Below are 20,268 nucleotides of genomic sequence, written 5' to 3' on the forward strand. Positions count from 1 at the left end.
TGTGAGTGCTGCCCACTGGCATGGCTGTCCAGGACCCAGGAGCAGCGCGTGGGGCTGGGTGCAGCTAGACAAGGGTGCGGGGCTGCTGAAGGCCTGCGCTTGGCCTCCCCGCTCAGGGGTCCTGGCCTGAGTCCTGCCTGGGGCAGGCCGCCTCACCCAGGTCCTGCAGCAGAGCCTGCAGCCGCCGCAGGCTGGGGTGCACGTTCTCTTCCAGCCACTCCTCCACTGTGTCCGGGTAGAAGACGCGCTGCAGGGCAGCCTCCAGCTCCCCTGCGAGGGCGCTCCACCTGGCCAGGAGACTGAGGACCAGCGGGACAGTTAGCCTGCCCAGTGAGGGCCCTGGGGCCTAGCTCATAGGCTCCAGAAACCCACAGGTCAGGACATCCTGGGCTTCAGTTTACTCATCCGTGGAACCGGGCCCTTCATACCAGCCTCATAAGGTTGTTGGGAATCAATGAGTGACTGTCAGTTTGACCTCTCAAACTAGCAGGCACTTCACAACTGGCTGGCAGGGTTTTTCTTCGTGCATGAACCTGCCGTGACAGTTGAAGGCATCTTATACTCAGTGGGGACAGTCTGTGTTGGCCTCTGCTCACAGAGCTGGGGGGAGGGCCGGCTGGGACCCTGTCCCCTTGGTGACATGTGCGGCCACAGCCCTAGGCAGTCTGGTCCTACCAGGAGCCCTAGACCCGGCTCAGGGTGTCTGGTGACCCTCAACCCTCTCAGGCAGGAATGTCCAAGCTTCTCTTAACACCTAAGGGCACAGCTGATTCAGTCGGGTCACCCAGGAGTCTGTGGCTGTGATACCTAGTCAGCTCATCCAGAAGACTACCAGTGCACAGTGGAGGGCGGGCAGTGCTGGGGATGGACACAGCGGGGCGGGCCGTGGGCTACCTGAGTGCCTGGGGCTGGATGTGCTCGATCATGACAGGGTGGATGAGCTTCCTCCTGCGATGGTAAGGGCTGAACCAGCCAGTCACATACCTGTAGTGGGGTGGGTGCACTGTGGCTCATAAGGCAGCCTTGGTGGTTGTAAAATAAGACCTTTGAAAATCTGGTAGATTTTTAAAAGTTGTTTTCCACCTAGGAAGCTTTCTTGCAGTATTAGCTGACCCTTGCCCTGCCAGGAGGTGGTGGGGGTCGCTCCCCTGCCTGCTCACCTGTCCCTCTCCAGCAGCGCATCCACGGAGCTGCACAGGTGGAGGCTGACTTGTGTGACGAGGGCCAGGATGTTGCTGCCAGGGAAGGAGCCGGCGCCCTCACTGCACAGGGAGCCGCCGTGCTGAGGAAGGGCCCAAATGTGAGGGGAGAGGCAGGGCAGGGGGTGAGGGTGTTACCTCCTAAAACTCATTTCCTCTAGGCTCGAAATCCCAAGAAAGTTCTCCACTCTTGCTTTGACATTTTCAGCAAAGTCTCCTGAAACCAACCATAGACGGAGGTCAGAGAGGCCTCTGCAGGAGGTGGCCTGGACCCTGTGCTGGCTGGACCTCCCGACCTTTGGGCATGGGTGGTGGGCCAAACCATCGAGAAGGACCGCTGGCCAGGTCCAGCTGCACACATGCTGACCTCAGGGATGGATGAGCCCAAGGCCACAGCAGCCTGGTGGGAAGGTTAGAAAAGGGTAGAGTCCCAGTAACTGTCCTTCCACATCCCTGTGGCTCAGCACAATCCTAAACGTGTTTATTATTCAGTCCTCACTTTCCTCAACCACCTTGACATCTTTCTGCTCCAAAACCACATATATCATCAATTAAATTCCCACCTGGTCTCAAATGGGAGTTTACCTAACCATGGCTTCACCATCAAGCATGCCTGCGGGTTTCGTCCATCTCTAAGCATCTCTGCCTGCACCTGGCTGCTCCCACGAGAACCAGAAGTGAGGGAGCTGCCCTCACTTGGGGCCACACCTACTGGCACTGGGCATTCAGGATACTTACCCAGTGAAGACAGGCCCTTTATTGCACCCTATCCAGGATGAGCTTTCTTGTGGGTTCACTCTGCCTGAGGGGCCTGTCCCCCTACCTTCCTGGCCTCTGTCTCGGGTTTAGGCTTGAGACCCAGGCTGTAAGACCACAGTCCAGCCAGGTGGAGGTGGCAGCAGTTAGGGGCCCCAGCACTTGGCTTCCTGGGAGGAGCAGGGGGCCATACCGTGCAGCAGCACCTGCAGGCAGACGGCCAGGGACGGGATTCCCACGGGCAGCAGCTCACACAGCACAGAGAAGTGGTCGTACCTAAGTCCGCGGGAGAGGGACTCAGTGGATGCTCAGGCATGAGCCACCATGAGACAGGACAGGGATCGAGAAGCTTCTGCTGCTTCCAGAAGCTTCCTTGGTTTTGTGGGTATGCAGCTGGCAGTCACACTCAGATCCCACCCAGAGGGACCTGCCTGGGCTTAATGCTCTGCAGTTGCCACCTTGAAATTCTTGGCAGTTCATCTTTGACTCAGCTCTGTAAGTGAGGGCTGAGGGTCAGCCATCAGCCCCGCCTCCAGTTGCCTCCCGTGGGGTCAGGGCCTCCTGCCCTTGGTGTTGGGGCCACCTGGCCTCCCCCTCAAGATGGGACCTGAGGCCAGGACTTGCCTGGGACCAGGCGTTAACCTGTAACTCTACTTTTCAGATGGTGTGAAATTCTGAATGAGCTGAGGTCTGTCTTCACGCTTCTCCCAAGTGGCTGAGGTGGTGTGAACATGCAGAGACACGCATGGTGCAGACAGAGCGTGCACCAGGAGGGCCAGTGCCCTGGGGTGCTGACACCCTGAGCCTCATCCCCTCAGCAGTGTGGTGTGAGGGGCTTGACCCCAAGTGGCTTGTTTTGTGTGGCTGGTCCTCCCACCCCTTCCTCAGAGTGCTGACTGCTTCCCCTTGACAGAAGGCGAGAAGAACTGAGGCCCAGACTGGATGGGCTGGGGAGGGCCATGTGTCCGGAGTGACAGGAGCCGCTCAACCCTCCCGAGGGCATCCCCGGGCCCCACGTGGCCTCACCTCTGCCAGCCAGTCAGGATGATGCCCCGCAGCGTGTCCGCTGGCACACTGCCCGCCACCTGCAGCCACTGCAGGTGGTTTCTGAGGTGGTGGTCGATAGGGGTCAGGCTCTGGTTCACTCCTGTGGCCCCCTTGAAGGCGCTGGCGGCCCAGAGCCAGGAGAAGCCACTCTTCCAGTACTTCTCCACAAGGAGCGCTGGGTGAGCAAGTAAGAGGTGTGAGTGGCAGGCCCTGACGAGGTGTAGCTGTGAAGCCCGAAACACACGCTTGTCTGGGGGGCAAACCAAGAGGAGCCCATGACCGCCGGGCTCTGTTCTGGTACTGACCTTTACCGTGGAGGTCCAGGTCGGCCCCATAGTCCCAAAGCACAGGCTCCACCAGCTGCGGTACCCTAGACCCTGGGAGTGGAGAGAGGCCATGAGGGCGGGTCCCTTCAGCCCTCCTTTCTTGCATTAAAATGGATTTAAGTACAGACTCAGTACTGCACTAAGTGTTTGCTTATAAACGCTGCAGTCGCCAGGCCAGTCGGCTCTGGAAGTGACTGGACACTGCTGGAGTTGCTAGGGCATGCCCCAGGCCAGCGGCCCCAGTGCTCCCTCAAAGGAGGGAGTGGCACCGTGTCTGCATGCGGGGCAGGCCCAGGTGCAGCAGGAATGCACTGCTAAGTGGACTTATTTTTTAATGAATTAAAACCTAAGTGGCCACACGTGGTAATGGCTGCAGCCAGGACACCTGGACCTTGCAGAAGCATGTGTGGCAATCTCCCCGTCTCATCCCAAAGCCTCAAGCTAGGCCTGCTGGGCTTGGGCTGGGGGGCCTCTGCTTCCCTCAACCAGCCAGTGTGAACCTCAGTGGAGCCCCCTACAGGGCTGGCAATGCAGGCGTGTGAGGCCAAGGGCCCTAGAAGCACTGGGCGCGTTCATGGTCTGCTGGAGGCCCCTGCTCCGCAACCCACCCCCTGCTCCTGACGGTCGGAGCCCCACACCTGGGGCCTCATGCTACCCTCCAGGTCAGGTCTCTCACAACCACACTCCTGCAAGACCTTTTAGGGAAATAGCTCTGTCATATGAGAACACGTGAAAGTGGTCCTAATAACAGGATGGTCTGGAACTAGAAGCTTCAGTGCAGCTCTACAACAGGGTCTAGGTCTCTCCTGAGCAGCTGGGGGCTCGGAGCACTTGGCTTCCACCCCTTGTGGCACCAGGAAGCCCCACTGCTGAGCGTGCCCTGCACCACTACCCACCCCGCCCCCCGCAACCGCCCACCAGGGCCGCGCCCCGCCGACCTGAGAGCTGGTCCTCGGGGATGTCCCGCAGCATGTCATCCCACATCAGGGGCGTTGTGGTGGGATACCGGGCCCGCACGTGGCTGGCCACCGCCTCCATGTGGGACAGACACAGCTCTGCTTTGCTGTTGGGCTCCTGCTGCAACCACTGCCTTGAGGTCTCACCCTCTCCAAGGTAGTAGACCTGGGAGACATGGGTGGGTTGGCCTCGGGACCACTCAGCCTCACCCACGGGTTCATGCTGTGGCCTGGGAGAAATCTCGGGGAAGCTGCCCATGGGGAGGGGGCGGTGAAGGGCGCCCCTGCCTTCTGCACCAACACCCAAACTCAGCTCAAAGACTCCCTTGAGCCCGGGCACAGGAGCACCACAGGAGCCAGAAGGTAAAAATGACCAGACGTCCAGCAACACAAGATGGATAAACAGAGCGTGGCCTGTCCACACGCTGGAATATCACTCAGCTGCCATGTAGGTGAATGAAGCTGGAGAAGGTGCCCAGGGAGAGAAGCCCATGGATGGACCCAGGGAGAGAAGCCCATGGATGGAGCAGCATTTCATTTATGGGGTGCTGGGGCAGAGGAATAATGCAGAGATGGAAAGGAGATATGGATGCAGGGGTAGAGGGCGGGGGGGCGGGTGGGGAGATGAGCGGCCCTGCCCTAGGCAGGGATGAGGGCTGCATGACACTGAGAATGACTAAAAAGTTACTGGATTGTTCACTTTCAATTGCTTTCAGTGGTAAATTCTATATTACATGTATCTTTTTTTAAAGGTTTTTTTGAAGAAGAGGATCAAACTCTGGAATAAAATGTCCACAAACCACTGTCCTTGCTCAGATGCCTGAGCTCAGACAAGCAGAGGTCTTTGGGTCACTGCTCAGTGGCTCATAATCTTCCTAAGATCCTGTGTTTCTTGAGGACAAGGGGGGGGGCACCCCTGGGAACTGCCTTTCTAGCCAGTGCTCCATGACCCTAAAGTGCTCCATGACCCTAAAGTGGTATTTCCCTTCTCCCACTGTCTGAAACTGCACTGCTTCAGATGGAGAAAAGTAACCGGCTCAATCTCATGGCCACCTTGGCCCCAAGGACATGAACACGCAGTAACTGGGGGCTGCTCTGCTGTCCCATGGGTGCCTGCACCCCACTGCACCCTGCTTGGCTCAGCAGGTTTGCCCACGGGAGATCACTTGTCAGCTGGGACCATGGCCCTCACTGGGGCACATCTCCTCAGACAGCCTTTCTTTATTCCTGGAGCTGCTTTTCTATTTAAGAGAAGACCCCACGAGGTGGGAGCAGGTGACCTTGAGGTGAAGACAAGGGGCTGCTGCAGACTTAGGGGAGTCGCCTGCTGGCAAGGGGAGGCACCCACCTCGTCACAGCCAACGTGGAGCCACCGGGCACCCGGGTGCAGCTCCATCACCTGGTCGATCATGGCTCTGACCAGTGCCAGGGACTCCTCTTTGTGGGGGTTCAGGGTGTTAGGGAAACGTGCCACTTCCCGGAGGTGAGCGAGAGCCTCGTGCTTCAGCACGAACTGCAGGGAGACAATAGGAAAGCTGGCGACCCTGGGAGAAGCCTGAGCCCGAGCTCCCTGCAGTTGGGCTCCTGCCCCTGCACCCTGTCAGCCTCGTGTCTGTTAGAGTTCCCAGGGGGGCCAGCGGGGCTGCCCTGGGCACAGGAGCCAGGGCTTTGAGCAACCTGGCTGCTTGGTCAACAGCCCCTCTCTTCCACCTCTAACTAGGCTGAGTGAGAAAGCGGACAAGACAGTCCCCCTTCACAGAAGAATTACATGTGGGTGGACTTCGTGCTCAAGTGAAGAGGCTGGCAAACTACCCACTCCCCACCGCCCTGCCCAACACACACACAAAACAAGTACAAAGTGGAACCATTTGTCAAAAACAATTTCAGGCCTCCAGAAACCAACCAAAGGTGAACAACAAACTGGGAAATGTTTGTTCATGAAAGACTGCCACAACTTTAGGTAAAAACTGAGATTCTGCAGCTTCTGCCCAGGGCCCCACCCTCTGTGCCCACCAGTGGCTGGATGTGGGTAAACCCAGTTCTTAGAGACCTGTCAGTAAGAGTGGCAAACTGTTATGAATTCTGTGGTCCTCACAGGACCACAGAGGTGACACACGTTCTCCTTCACACCAGCTGGCTGGGGCCACACACACACACACGCACACACACACGCAGGGGCCTGAGAGGGCTGGGTGGAAAGCAGAAGCCACACCAGACTGAGCAGTGGCTGAACTCTTAGGTGTGGCACCCCAGCCCCTGGGGCACAACGTGGAGCCTTACGGGCTTGGGCACAACTACTGCCCAAACTGTGTGGAATCACCAGCTTTCAAGACAGAAGAGTGACCCCCTAAGAACAAAAAATAAAAGCAAGAATAAAAACCCAACAGAGGCATTTGTGGCCACACACATCTGGGGAGACATTAAATCCAGGCAATTTACAACTACCCATGGGGGAAGAAGTCAGATTTGCTATAACATATGATCTGAAATGTCCAGTTGTCAACCCAAAATTGAGACATGCAAATAACTGGCAAGGGGGATGGACACTCAAAGGAAAAACAAGTCTACAGAAACTGATGTTGAGAGGGCCTAGATGTTAGATTTATCAGACAACAGCTCCTTAGCTGTTCACAGAGTCTCTCTGTGCAGCACTGAGCTGTTCCCTGCAGGTCGCTAGCCCTGCCCGTGCACCCCTGAACCCCACACCTGGGTGTGAGGTAACTTCCCGTCCTCTCACTTACCTCCATGTGCCCAAATGTCTGCACCAAGGGAATGACCTCGAGCTCATTCAGTGTGGCCAGGTGCAGGATCTCTTTGATTTCTGAAGGGCTAGAGAGACAAGGAGAAGGCAATGGCCACCCACTCCAGTACTCTCGCCTGGAAAATCCCATGGACGGAGGAGGCTGGTAGGCAGCAGTCCATGGGGTCACAAAGAGTCGGGCACGACTGAGCAACTTCACTTTCATGCATTGGAGAAGGAAATGGCAACCCACTCCAGTGTTCTTGCCTGCAGAATCCCAGGGACAGAGGAGCCTAGTGGGCTGCCGTCTATGGGGTCGAACAGAATCGGGCACGACTGAAGCGACTTAGCAGCAGCAGTAGCAGCAGGGAGACAAAGACCACTCTAAGAGCTGCAGGCTGGCTTCCATTTAGGCTCCCAATCCCCGCTTATCAGGTTCCTGGGGGATGCTACTGAGGAAACTAGTAAGGTCACTAACTCTGAAAAGCCCAACAGGTTTAAGTTTTCAGGGAAGACTTCCATGCTACAGTTCAGGAAAATGATGCTCTGTTAAGTCATCAAGTAACAGTTGACTTCTTACCAGCTATTCTGACCCAGACTCTACACGAAGCTAAAGTCATTTTACCAGAGACTGGGCCACACAAGGAATCATAGTCTAGAACGATGGCGGGAAGATAGGGCCTGAGGGTAAATTCACTGCTTGTTTCTGTACAGCCCATGACCTAAGAATGGTTTCAACATTTAAAAATTGTTGAGAACAATCAAGAGAAGAATAACATTTTGTGACCTGTAAAAACTGTATGGGAGGGCTTCCCTGATGGCTTAGCGGTAAAGAATCCACCTGCCAGTGCAGGAGACATGGGTTTGATCCCTGTGTTGGGAAGATCTCCTGGAAATCGCAACCCACTCCAGTGTTCTTGCCTGGGAAACCCCATGGACTGGAGAGCCTGGCGGGCTACAGTCCATGGGTGGCAGAGTCGGACACAACTGAGTGAAAAAAGAACAACAATTGTATGGAATTCATCCTTCAGTGTCCACAAATAAGGGTTTTATTGGGTCGTAGCCATGCCCACTCATTATTATCACCTGTGGCTGCTTTTGCCCCACAAATAGCTGTAACAGAGATGAGACGGGCTGCACAGACAGAAATATCTACTGTCTGGCCCTTTACAGAAAAGGCTGGTGACCCCTTTAATAGAGTACCAAGACTAGGGGGAGTAACTCATCTGAGGGGGTTAGTAATCCCATCTACTGGGGCTTTCCAGGTAGCTCAGTGGTAAAGAATCTGCCTACCAATCCAGGAGATGCAAGAGATGTGGGTTCGGTCCCCAGGTTGGGAAGATCCCCTGGAGTAGGAAATTGCAACCCACTCCAGTATTCTTGCCTGGAAAACCTCCATGGACAGAGGAGCCTAGCAGATTATAGTCCATGGGATTGCAAGGAGTCAGGCATGACTGAGTACGCATGTATTTTATCCATCTACAAATGGATAAAACCCTTGGAAGGAAGTCACCGTCAGCACCCCTGAGTATTCGTCCAGGTCAACATCCTGCCAGAGATTACTGAGGATCCCATCCTGGAAGGGCCCCCGACCACTCTACTCTGAAGTGTCATTTACGAATTCATCTCAATTTCTGTGTTCGAACCATCTCTAAAGTTAATCAGTTTTATAAATGAACTGATTATATAAGGTTCTATCTTTAAATATACCTTTTTCAAGCTTCCCTGGAACCCTGGTACCTTTTTCACTTTTAAAAACAAAGGAACAGAACACGTTCATTGTACAAAGAAACACGAACACCTCTGCCATCACACCACATTAATGCTCTGGATCACGCCTTTCCTGTTTCCCACTCACAGGCACTTGTTGGGAGTCCTGTCACACGGAGCCAAACCACCCCCCAGAATGGTTAGGCTGCTCTACAGCCCACCAGCAGGAGGCTAGTTTTTGCTCACCCTCGTGGACACACAGCACTATCATTTTGTTTTAAAAGCTTCTCCAATTTGGTAGCCAAAATGGCATTTCCTTGTTTTATTATTATCATATACTTCTTTCTTTTGGGGGATCAAAATGTTCTTTGTCCAATTTTCTTTTGGGCTATTTGTTATTGGTTTACATGGATACCCATAATTTTAAAGCCAAATGGGGTACGTCCATGACCAAGCTGTCTGACTTTCCTGATTCTGATCCTTTTCCCCTTTAATCCTCACTTTTCTGGTGAAGATCCCACTTGGGGCCTTAAAGACCCTCCCTCCTCCTCCTGCCTGGACACCTGTCAAAGTGTCCTCCATGCATTTCATCTCCACAGACAAGGCTCAAACATATCACAGCGCTTCCTCCTGGGGGATCATTTGTGGCTGTTGTTGCTCAGTCGCTAAGTCATGTCTGATTCTTTGCGACCCCATGGACTGCAGCACGCTAGGCTTCCCTGACCATCACTATCTCCTAGAGCTTGCTCAAACTCTTGTCCATTGAGTCAGTGATGTCTTCCAACCACCTCATCCTCTGTTGCCCACTTCTCCTCCTGTCCTCAATCTTTCCCAGCATCAGGGCCTTTTCCAATATATCAGCTCTTCACATCAGGTGGCAAAAGTATTGGAGCTTTAGCTTCAGTCCTTCCAATGAATATTCAGAGTTGATTTCCTTTACGATTGACTGGTTTGATCTCTTTGCAGTCCAAAGGACTCTCAAGAGTCTTCTCCAACACCACAGTTCAAAAGCATCAACTCTTTGGCACGCAGCCTTCCTCATGGTCCAACTCTCACATCTGTACATGACTACTGAAACATCCATAGCTTTGAATATATGGATGCTTACTTTCTTTTGAATGTTTCCAAATTCTCTTCAGTGAACGTGCTTTATTTTTACGATTAAAAACATGCATTTAACAATTCTTACCTCCCCTCCCCTCCCCTCCAGGTTGCTGCCCTGCACATCCCACTTTCTCTACAGAGGCATCGCCCTGCTTGGCAGCTCAGGTACCTGTACGCATGCTTGGCCCTCAGCAGCCTCAGGTGGCCCTCGTAGGGAAACATGTCTTCATACTCAATGAGGACGCCATTTGCACCCAGGGCACGGAACAGGGGGAAAATCTGGGGAGGAGACAGAAACGTCATGAAAAAAATGACTATTTGAATGGAAAACGACACACATGCAGGTCACAGGCTCATTCTTTCAGCTGATGGACACGGATTATAGCTGATCTTTGGACTGATAATTCTCCTGGAAACTTTCCACCTGTGTACTCTGTGTTATGCCTACTAAACACAAATGTAGTGACATGTTCACTTGACACAAGGGGCAGGGATTCTGCTTGCTATAGAATAGCAGCTGCCTGGTGGCTTAGCTGGGGAGGGAGGGCTGGGCAAGCAGGGTCAGACGGCACCTCATCTGGATGAGACTTGTAGCATGGGAGCCTCCTAGAACACAGGGAAGGGGCAGGCTGGGGCGATGGGAGCCTACAGGGCTCTGGAGGGTTAGTGGTGAGCACCTGGAAGAAGCCTAGAGGAGGGAGATGGAGGAAAGAGGTTGTCCCTCTGTGCTTACGGGGTCCCTGCCCTGGTTCTCTCCCACTTCTTTGTCCACCTTTATTTCAAGAACATGGACTCCTATCCTCCAGGACTTTTAGGGCTGTATCTACTGTACACAGCCCTGAGATCTTCTTCGAGCCTGGCATCACAGGCAGTGGGGGGGGCTCCTGCATGTATTTAGAATATAAACCCACTTCCAGACAAGGGCCACTACAGGTTTTATACAATTTGTAGCACTCTCGCTGATGTTGCTGTCAAAGTTTTCTTTCCCCAGGAATATGGGAACATTCTTAAGCATGCTAGATAGAAGAAGGAAATCAGCTTCGGACCAGGAATTAGCTAGGATCATTTATAAAGTGGGTCATTGACAATTGACTGCAAATTATAAGAGGAGGCTGATTGTGGAAAGGAGTCAAACTAACCCAGGTCAGTCACTTGCACAAATGAAACATAATGGTTATAGCATTTCCATATTTTCCAAAGCGTTTTTGCTCCTGGTTTCCCTTGCAGCCTTTAGCCATCTGACCACTGGGTGGCCTCTTTGGCATTTCTATTGGGGCTGGTAGGGATCCTCGGTGCTCTGGGTGGCTGACAGGCCGCTGAGCTCAGTCTGAGGGAGCCACCCACCACATCCTTGGAAACAGGAGGAATAAGAAAATGTTGTCTGATCCTGACTCTGTCCATTAGCAGCAGCAGGGGGCTCCAGCTACACATAAACTGGGTCTTCTTGGCCTGTCTTTCACAACTATCCATTTGTCACCGTGCTTTTATCTCTCTATGTTTGACTTTTCTTTTCTGCCATTGCTTTCTCAATATTGGTTCCCATGGTGTCTATTCACTTTCGTCCTTTTTCTAGTTTAGTCTCTATTTCTGTTTTTTTTTTTCTTATAATTAATTCCTGAGTCTGGAGGCAATCTTTTCACTATCTGCTTTTGTCTGGCTGTCGCTTTCTGTGCTTTTTAAAATATTTACTTGGCTACCGTGGGTTCTAAGAGCAGTATGGGGGATCTTCGATGCTCACTGCAGCACGCGGGGTCATTAGTTGCAGCATGTGGGCCTGGGCATTTCTATTTCTAACTCATGGTGTTCTTCCATAGCTTCTATCACTTTCTTAGTATCTCTGATCTTGTTTTGAAACATTACAGAACTGTGTCATCTGCTTTGTGGTCACATGGTGCTGGTGTGCCTTCACTGTTACTCAGATCATCGTCCTCTATTTTCTGGCAATGTTTCTCTATGGCACCACCACACACCTTTCTTGTTGCTCATTTTACAATGAGATGTTTTTTCTTGTATTTTGGAGAGCAGGTTCTTATGTTTGGGATGGAGCTGGGCCAGCCCCGGGCTCCCTCTGCAGCTGTTACATAAAGGATTAGCAGTTATGGACTTTGTGCAGCTACTTCTAGAGCACTCAGTCTTCACTCCCTCTGGATCCTGTTCCTCCAGTATTTGAAACTTCTCTCTTCTTTACCTCAATGTTACTCCCCAGTTCCAGATGGAGTCTTTTCCCAACATTGCATTCTGAGTGTGGGGTTCTATCCTTCTGGAAGAAGTTTCTGGAAAGTATTTTGGAATGCCTTGAGGTCTTGAGCACTTATCCTCAATCTGGAGCCTGTGACATCTCATCCAGTTTCTGACTTACCTTTATTTGTTGGGCTATTTTGTGGGTTCCCTGGTCTTGAAGTCATCTGAATTCTTTTTTTTTTTAATATTTATTTTTATTTATCTGGCTGCACTAGGTCTTAGTTGCAACACGTGAGATCTTTGATCTTCACTGTGGCATGCAGACTCTTATTTGCATCATGTGGGATCTAGTTTCCTGACTGGGGATCGCACTTGGGCCCCGCCGTATTGGGGGCTTGGAGTCTTAGCCACTGAACCACCAGGGAAGATCCTAAATTCTTTTTTATCTTTCCTCTACCATCCCCTGCTCAGCTGCTAACCCCACAGGAGTGTTGAGCTGTCTGTCCGTGGTTTGGTCCCACCCCTTGCATTTTGGCATTCACAGGGAAAGCCTGATAACTCACATTTGTTTTAGAGTACATGCTTTTCCTGTGGCTGCCAAAACAAGTCATCAGAAACCGGGGGGCTTGAAATAGTAAGAATGTATTCTCTCACAGCTTGGGAGGATGAAGCCCAAAATCTAGGTGTCAGCAGGGCCGTGCTCCCTCCCAGGCTGTAAGGGGCAGCCTCCCTGTCTCTTCCGGATTCTGCGAGTTTCTGGCATCCTTAACCCTCCTGGGCATGCAGATGCATTGATTCTAGTCTCTGCCTCTGTCCTCATGTCATCTTCCCTCTGTGTCTATTGTCCCTCTCCTTATACAAACACCACTTATTGGATTAGAGCTCACCCTGTTCCCATATGACCTCATCTAATGTCAGAGACATCTGCAAAGACCCTATCTTTAAATCACAGGTCACATTAACAGGTCTGCTGGGTTAGGATTTAAATATATCTTTTTAGGAGACAAGATTTGGTTCACAACAGAGGTTGTGGGGTTTTGTCTTTTCTGTTTTTCTTTTTGCTATCCTGGTTGCTATCTGCTTTGTGAGGGGATATGGGGGAAATTCAAGATCTATGCTGCTGCCACCACGCCTCAACTCAGAACCCATGGTTGTGTTCCAAGAATGTGTCTACAGAACACTGTTCACAACTTCATAACCAAACCCAAGGCAAAGTGATTCTCTAAAGAAGAAAGGGAGCTCTTACCTCCGAGAGGTAGCAGACCTTTGGCGGGGCTCCTTTCAGGTCCAGATGAACTAGTCGCATCTTAAATGGTGAGGAACCTGACATCTCACTATTTTTTGAGGTCATATAACTAAAAAATCTCTTTTCTGGGCACTTCTTCCTAGTGAAGAAATTAATGGTTATGTCCTTCCAATGTCTCTTTCAATCCTGCTATGAACTAGGAGGAAACTCATTCCACCAACATGAAATGTATCAAGATGTCTGTCTCCACGTTCAAATACAAGGACCCTTGTCATACAGCACTGGTTTCCTTATAAGATGGCTATAATCTACAATAATACAAATGACTGCAAAATAATTTCCTGTTTTAAAGACTGTCTTATCCTATATACACTATGCCAGTGAAAACAGGCAAATATCTCTTAAACATTTTTCAGGCCCCACAATATGATGCTTCTGTAGAAAACTGATCCTCAATTTTATTCTACTTTAAACAGCATTAAAAATAATTTGCATTTTTAGAGTTTGAGTCAGCTTGGTTGCAGGGAGGGAGAAACTGTAAAAATTTATCCTAGGTCAGAGAAAACTGTCTAGGATTTAAAATAGGCCATTGATAATTTAAAAACAAGTAACTCACAAGTTTATCAGTGCTGACTAGTTTATGTTAAACTAGAGGAGGTATCTGGATGAAGCATAAAACACAGAATTAGACAGGAAAAGGAAAGAAAATCTCTGTATATTGGTCATATATTCAGCTCCACAATTCAAACTACTCATTCTGTGCAAGGATTCATAAATCCCTGACCTTAGGGACTTTTATAATATAGCAGAGAAAATAACATAATGCACATAGAAATCAATCAGTTTGATTGAAAAAATAAATTATATTCAAAACAATCTCAATGACAAAGTTCTTAAGGCAATTACCTAAATTGCTATCTGAGAAGCGGATGAGTTAAGACAAAGCATTTTGAAAAACTGAAACGTTTCAAAGCTAAGTTGCTTTACATTTTGAAAAAATAATAAAAAAGAAAACTCTAACAACCCCCTCCCCCACTATAACCCAAATGTATTTTCCAGAGAATAGAGTTAAAAGAAAAATTTTTGAGCTGAGAAGTCTGTATTAGTCCTGTGTTTAGAGAGAAATCTTACTATTCTATAGCCCTACAGCAGGAATGAACACCGACATCTTACCTGATTCAGACACATTCAGAGTTGTTTACCAAAGTAAGTTGCTGCAAAATCTAAATGGAAAGGATACAGAGAAGTCAGTATTCCCTCTTGCAAGTGTGTAGTTCTTTGATTCCCTCCTGGACGAGGTCTATATATATATGATTATTTCAGACTTGGGCCAATTGTCACTATTGTTATCAGACAACCTGGTAGGTAGATCTGCAATTGTCCCAGTCTCTTGGGCTTCTAGGTAAGTTGCCAGGCGATGGCATCTGATTTCCCCAGTCTGGGGACTGTTGGGCAGATCACTTTTCTTATTCAATGAGTCCAGATTTTTTTCCCCCCTCTGTATCAATGAATTACTCACCTTCATCAGACTTAATCCTTATGAATGAATCTCACTAATTCCCCTCATTCAGAATCTTAGGTATCTTGACAGGACTGGTTAAGATATTCTTGCCCACTGGACGGGAAATTGAATGTTGTAAACTAAACAGCAGGCCTCACAGATACAAAGCACCAACAGGACCCAGTGCCCTCAGGTGTGGCATGGGCCCAGGGAGAGGAGCGTTGGAAATCCCACAGGAGAGGGTGCGGAGATCCTGGGAGGAGGGCTTGGACACCGCGGGGAGAAGGCTTCCAGACTCTAGGAGGAGTTGGAGACCCCGGTAGACCACGCACGGCGGGGCAAGGACACGCTTCAGTAGAAGGTTCGGAGGCTTGTCAGGTTCCGCGGAGGTCAGGGGAGGCGGGGTACGGCCAAGGCAGGTGCGCCACGGGGAGCAAGCCAGGTCCGCGCTCGGGTCCCCGCCCTGCCCCGCTCGGCGCTCGACCTCCGATTGCTCAGGCCTGGTCACCAGCCCGGAGGTTGAAGGCTGAGGGTGTCGCTTCGCGTGCCCGGCTGCGCCGGCCTCGCGCTACCTCTCGCAGCGCTCGTCCCGGGCTTGTGGCGGCTCCCGCATTCGGCCTAGCTTCGCGGCAGCGTGGCTAATGGCACCTCAGCGGAGGGGTGCTCCCAAGGCCCCGGAGGGCAGCGGGGTGGCGGAGCGCCGCCGCCAGAGCAGGTACCAGATAGCGCCGGGAACGCGCGAACGGCGGTGTGGGCGGGGCCTGGCCGAGGGGCGGGGCCTAACAGGGGCGTGGCGTGGTGTGGCTGTGGGCATGGCCCGGTCAGAAAAAGGTGGATCTGGTGCAGGCAGGGCCTTTCCCGGAAAGGCACTGCAGTGTGGGTGTGGCCTGGCCGCGAGGGGCCTGGTTTGTGGTTGGGCGAATCGGGCGCCTAGAGGGGCGTGGTCGTCTGGAGGGCGTAGCCTGCAGAATCCCTCCCGGACCGCGCAGGAAGGGGTTGGGAGGGGTTGGGAGGGGTTGGGAGGGGTTGGGCGGAGCTGCCGGTCGGGAAACCCTTGACCTCCGCCGCAGTGTGTACTGAGGGCTTTGTACCGAGAGCTTTGTGCCGAGACTACACACGGGGACTGGGACTCAGAGGTCCCCATCGTCTGGTCTCCGTGTGCTTGTCTCAGGGCTGTGCACGATATGGTTCTCCGTTGGGGGACCCGATGAATGAATAAATGATCTCATCAGGTAGCCTTCGAGGGGATTCTGCCTAAAGCTTTCAGAGCCGGAGTGTATCCACTTCAGTATAAATTACTTTCTCGTCGTGCTTGCCCCATGGGCCACGGACCTTGCTTCAAATCCACTTCTGTTTTGGCAAGATTCTCAGTGTGCATTTGGGCCAGCTTACCCTGAACAGGGGTGCTTATTTTGAGGATACCTCAGGGAAGTATTGCTCCCAAATCTGGCCCAGAGGCTGTTTTTTCCCCTCTTGTCTTTACCTCCCTCTCTGTCCCTTTCTGTCTCAGCACCCGGGGTGTCCCAGGCGAAGGTGTCAACAGCTTTGTGCCCACAGTAGGATTTCAGCCCCTGCTACTGAGATGGGCTGGCAGTCTCCCTGCCCTATTGGGGAAGAGAAATTTTGGCCCCACTGGAGTTAGGGGCCCACCTTTGTCTAGTTAGAGGAGACCAGGTGGGCTAGAGGCTAGACAGCAGTTCTAGGGGTGAGGATGGGGGTCTTTGTGACCTGAGTATCTATGCTCCCTGTTTAAAATGACCATGTATCCACCCAATATGGTCTGACTCAGCTGTGCCCACCTTGAGACTTAGTTAATCGGAATTTGTGTGTTAGAAAGTAAAAGTGTGAAAGTGTTAGTCGCTCAGTCATCTCCGACTCTTTGCAACCCCATGTACTGTACCCTCCAGGCTTTTCTGTCCATGGAATTCACCAGGCAAGAACACTGGAGTGGGTAGCCATCCCTTCTCCAGGGGATCTTCCCAACCCAGGGATCAAACCCTGGTCTCCTCCATTGCAGGCGGATTCTTTGCCCTCTGAGCCAGCAGGAAAGCCTGTGTGATTTTATATATATAGCAATTTGAAATGTGGAGGGACATATAAAAATAGAAGGCAAACTCCCTGCTTTTCAGGAATTAATCATATACTTGGAGACACGAGGTGCACCTCCTGGAAGAATGTCTGGATCGCTTTTCTTAGTTCTGCCAGTCCTTCAAGCCCTACACATTTTTCTCAAGAGTACACGACTGCTCAGTTACACATATGAGAAAACACATACACATGTACACAGACACACATGTGAGTGGGTATACACCATCCGGACACATAGATACACGTGTGCACGCACACACACACACACACACACACACACACATGCCTGCAAATTCTGCATAGGCAGTGTGAATCCCGGTGGTACAGAAAGTGTCTTAGTGTTGAATCATTTCTGTTGTGCTTGCATTCCTTTCCTGGCTGGCTGGTGGTTTCAGTGAAATGAGTTTGATTCATGTTTACCTTAGTTCACCCTGGTAGCTCAGCTGGTAAAGAATCCGCCTGCAATGTGGGAGACTTGCATTCGATCCCTGTGTTGGGAAAATCCCCTGGAGAAGGGAAAGGCTACTCACTCCAGTATTGTGGCCTGGAGAATTCCATGGACTGTATAGTCCATGGGGTCGAAAGAGATGGACACAACTGAGCGACTTTCACTACCTTAGTTCACTTTGTGTGTGAGTGTGTACCCTAGGGCCAATGCATGGGGTTGTGTCAGTCATTTTTGGATGCAGGCAATGTGACTGATGTCACAGGCTCTGTCAGGATCTCCCAGATGGTTCTCCACGGACATGGCCAGGCTGGGAGGGACCGCGACTGGCAGTTCGTCTTGTCCTCAGGGGCATAGTCAGCCCTGTCTGGTCATATGGGGCGAAGGGCATATTCCCCACCATGTTCTCGTATGCTGGCAAGTGCCTCTGGATTGATGGAGAGTAGCTCTGATGATGACCACTGTGGGAACCGTTTGAGGCTGTAACTAAGTGTGGGTGGGTCTCTGGTCATTGTGGTCTGCGTTTTCAGCACACGCAGCTGCCTTCGGGTGACCACAGCTGTTTTCTGTTCTCAGCACCAAGAGTGTCCGGGTGTCTCGGGATGTGCGCAAGAAGTGGTTGAGAGTCGCTGTCCTGGGGTCCTGCACTGCGCTCGCCGCCTGCCTGTTCTGGGGCAGCCTGGGGGGTGATGACGGCATCACTGAGGTCCTGGCTCACCGCAGTGAGATCCTGCCAGGCAGGTTCATTGAGGTGCCCTGCTCTGAGGATTATGACAGTCACCGAAGATTTGAAGGTACGCAGTGCCAAGGTGATTCAGGAAAGAGCAGCATGTTAACATGGAATTCAGTGTGTTCAAAATGCGTCTGTTTTTACTTTGATGAATTGGTGGGAATCGGTTTGAAAGTAGTGTGGGGTGGGGTGGGGGGGGCAGGTGGCCTTCCTCCCCACCACCGCCCCGCCTCTACGTTGGTTAGCTCACACCTGTTGCGGAGAGTGTGAGTCTTTCAGGCCCCACCTGTGCAGGGGCAGGCCCAGGCTTCACTGCCCAGGCTATAGCCATTGTTTTACTGAGGTGCCCCCCACCTCAGTGTGGATTCCATGTGGTGGAAGAGGTGGTTTGCCTGGAAGGATGTAACAGAATTGGGGAGATATCAATGAGCAAGTTGAACAGAGAAAAGGCATTTTCTTTCAGTCTTAGGGGATTGTTACATCAGAAAATGTTGCAACAGGAAACGTGATACCAGAGTCCATTCCCCCGTGGTGTTTGTCTCATCCCGGCACCTGCCTGCTCTGTGGAGGGCAGCAGTTTTAAAAGCCTAGCCAGAGTGACTGGGTCTTAGAGACAGAATTTAATTCATTTTTCTATTCAGAGCAATGCTTTGAACTTGAACCAAGAAAAAGATTACTGAGTCCTTCCACCAAGGGGCACTGTTGTGATATGCACAAGTTGGGTTAAAGTGAAGGGAGGTGTGTGGGCTCCTTGGCAGAAATGGACATGCCGAGGAACTGAGGTTCCCTTTCCCCTCGGAGGTCAGGAGTGGACAGGTTCTCTTGTGGGCATGCTCTCTCTGTCTTGGTGAGCTTTTTCCCTATAAAGTCCCAGCTTTTTGACAAAGTATATTTTTCCTGTGCTAAGTCGCTTCAGCTGTGTCCGACTGTTTGTGACCCTGTGGACTGTAGGCCCAGCAGGCTCCTCTGTCCATGGGATTCTCCAGGCAAGAATACTGGAGTGGGTTGCCATATCCTCCTCCAGGGGATCTTTCCTACCCTGGAATCGAACCTGTGTCTCCTGCGGCTCCTGCATTCCAGGTGAATTCTTTACCACTGAGCCATTATTTTTCCTACTCCTCTAATAATTTATCAACATTAAAAACAGTTGGAATGAGGCAGAAGAGGAGTTGGTGTAGATGGAGATGGGATTTCAGTTGGGAAGGTGAGAAAGTTCGGGAGATGATGGTGCTGATGGTCACACAACAATGTGAATGTAGTTAAGGCCCCTGAACTGGCTAAAATGGTAACTTCGGGGTTTTATATATATTTTACCAGAAACACAGCATCAGAGTCTCTGGACTCCCCCTGTCTCACCCTTCTCCCCTCCCATAGCTGACAGGGGCTCTGCCTGCCCCGGACTTGTGTGTCTGGGAGGCACACCTGCGAGCTTGTGTCCTGTGCACTTGTGTACATGCACGGACATCACCGACCACTCGCAACTCACTTTCTTGCCCAAAGGATACGCTTAACGCTCACTCATATTCAGCGTGTTGTGTCCTGCTGGATTTTAAGATTTCAAGATTGATGGGGTTTGAGTTCTCTCTAATTGCCCGGTAGCTGGAGACCATAACCTGTATGGTATAGAACCGACTTTCCTGTTGGGCTAATATGCTTTTGTTAATGTTGCATGTATACCTGAAAAAATGTCTGTCTTTGAATGGTTGTTGTGAAGCTCTGAGTGGCTCCTTAGTCTACACTCCTCTGGGCAAACTGTCTTCTTGGACATCTTGTTTTGTTCAGCTATCGGGGGCTGTGAGGCGGGGTCTCCACCTCAATGGTGGGTGTGGTGGCTGCCTCACGTGTTTGAGCGGATGTCACTTGGTGCTTCTGTTTCCCCTGCATCTTCTGGTGAATTGTTCCTATTACCAATCTCTTCCCCTCTCATCATTCTTTTGTCTTTAAATGTATTTGTTTGTATGATATCACTCCCTAGGCTGCTGTTTGGTGATCGTCGTTTTTGCCTTTATCGTCGACCTTTAGGAAGTAACCCTTACAAAAAGCATTTTTGTGTTTTAATAGAACAGAGATCTTGTATCAGTAGGGTTATATTTAGTTCCATGGAACTGAGCCACCCCTTCCCTAATGACCCCCAAGTAGACGTTTATCCACCCAGAGAAAGTCACCCCAGGTCAGCCTGGCTCCCTGTGAGCCCTTTGTGCTGAGCCCCCAGCTCTCCCACTCAGCGTGTGGTTTATGT

At 51.3% G+C, this 20,268-nt stretch overlaps 2 protein-coding genes across 3 annotated transcripts in view; one reads left to right on the forward strand and one right to left on the reverse strand.

Moving 5' to 3' along the window:
- HEXD (hexosaminidase D) lies at positions 1 to 15,475 on the reverse strand. 2 transcript variants are annotated; one of them, XM_068976505.1, is made up of 14 exons: positions 14,785 to 15,475; positions 14,439 to 14,488; positions 13,266 to 13,400; positions 10,008 to 10,117; positions 7,026 to 7,113; positions 5,633 to 5,797; positions 4,267 to 4,450; positions 3,308 to 3,379; positions 2,982 to 3,177; positions 2,149 to 2,231; positions 1,338 to 1,416; positions 1,161 to 1,262; positions 895 to 984; positions 1 to 299 (listed from the first exon to the last, which is right to left on the reverse strand). In XM_068976505.1, exons 2-14 carry the CDS (start codon positions 14,451 to 14,453, stop codon positions 113 to 115), a joined length of 1,506 nt encoding a protein of 501 aa, XP_068832606.1. In that variant the 5' UTR covers positions 14,454 to 14,488; positions 14,785 to 15,475; the 3' UTR covers positions 1 to 112. The 2 variants fall into 2 exon arrangements, with proteins under 2 accessions (XP_068832606.1, XP_068832607.1); XM_068976506.1 differs by lacking the exon at positions 1,161 to 1,262.
- Positions 15,289 to 20,268, forward strand: part of OGFOD3 (2-oxoglutarate and iron dependent oxygenase domain containing 3) — a 14,943-nt gene continuing 9,963 nt past the window's right edge. Inside the window, exons 1-2 of the mRNA XM_068976507.1 lie at positions 15,289 to 15,481; positions 17,876 to 18,093. Of these exons, the coding sequence (XP_068832608.1) occupies positions 15,408 to 15,481; positions 17,876 to 18,093 (292 nt within the window). The 5' untranslated portion in view covers positions 15,289 to 15,407. The remainder of the gene's footprint in view (positions 15,482 to 17,875; positions 18,094 to 20,268) is intronic.

The sequence above is a fragment of the Capricornis sumatraensis genome, chromosome 8 (assembly GCF_032405125.1).
Source record: "Capricornis sumatraensis isolate serow.1 chromosome 8, serow.2, whole genome shotgun sequence".
Classification (NCBI taxonomy): domain Eukaryota; kingdom Metazoa; phylum Chordata; class Mammalia; order Artiodactyla; family Bovidae; genus Capricornis; species Capricornis sumatraensis.

Bases quoted from the DNA above. Each gene is read 5' to 3' on its own strand.
- HEXD (XM_068976505.1), bottom strand. The intron at 5,798-7,025 runs GTAAGTGAGAGG...GTCTCCCTGCAG, and splicing joins AGACATTTGGGCACATGGAG to TTCGTGCTGAAGCACGAGGC. The intron at 1,417-2,148 runs GTATGGCCCCCT...GGTTGGTTTCAG, and splicing joins CCTGCAGGTGCTGCTGCACG to GAGACTTTGCTGAAAATGTC.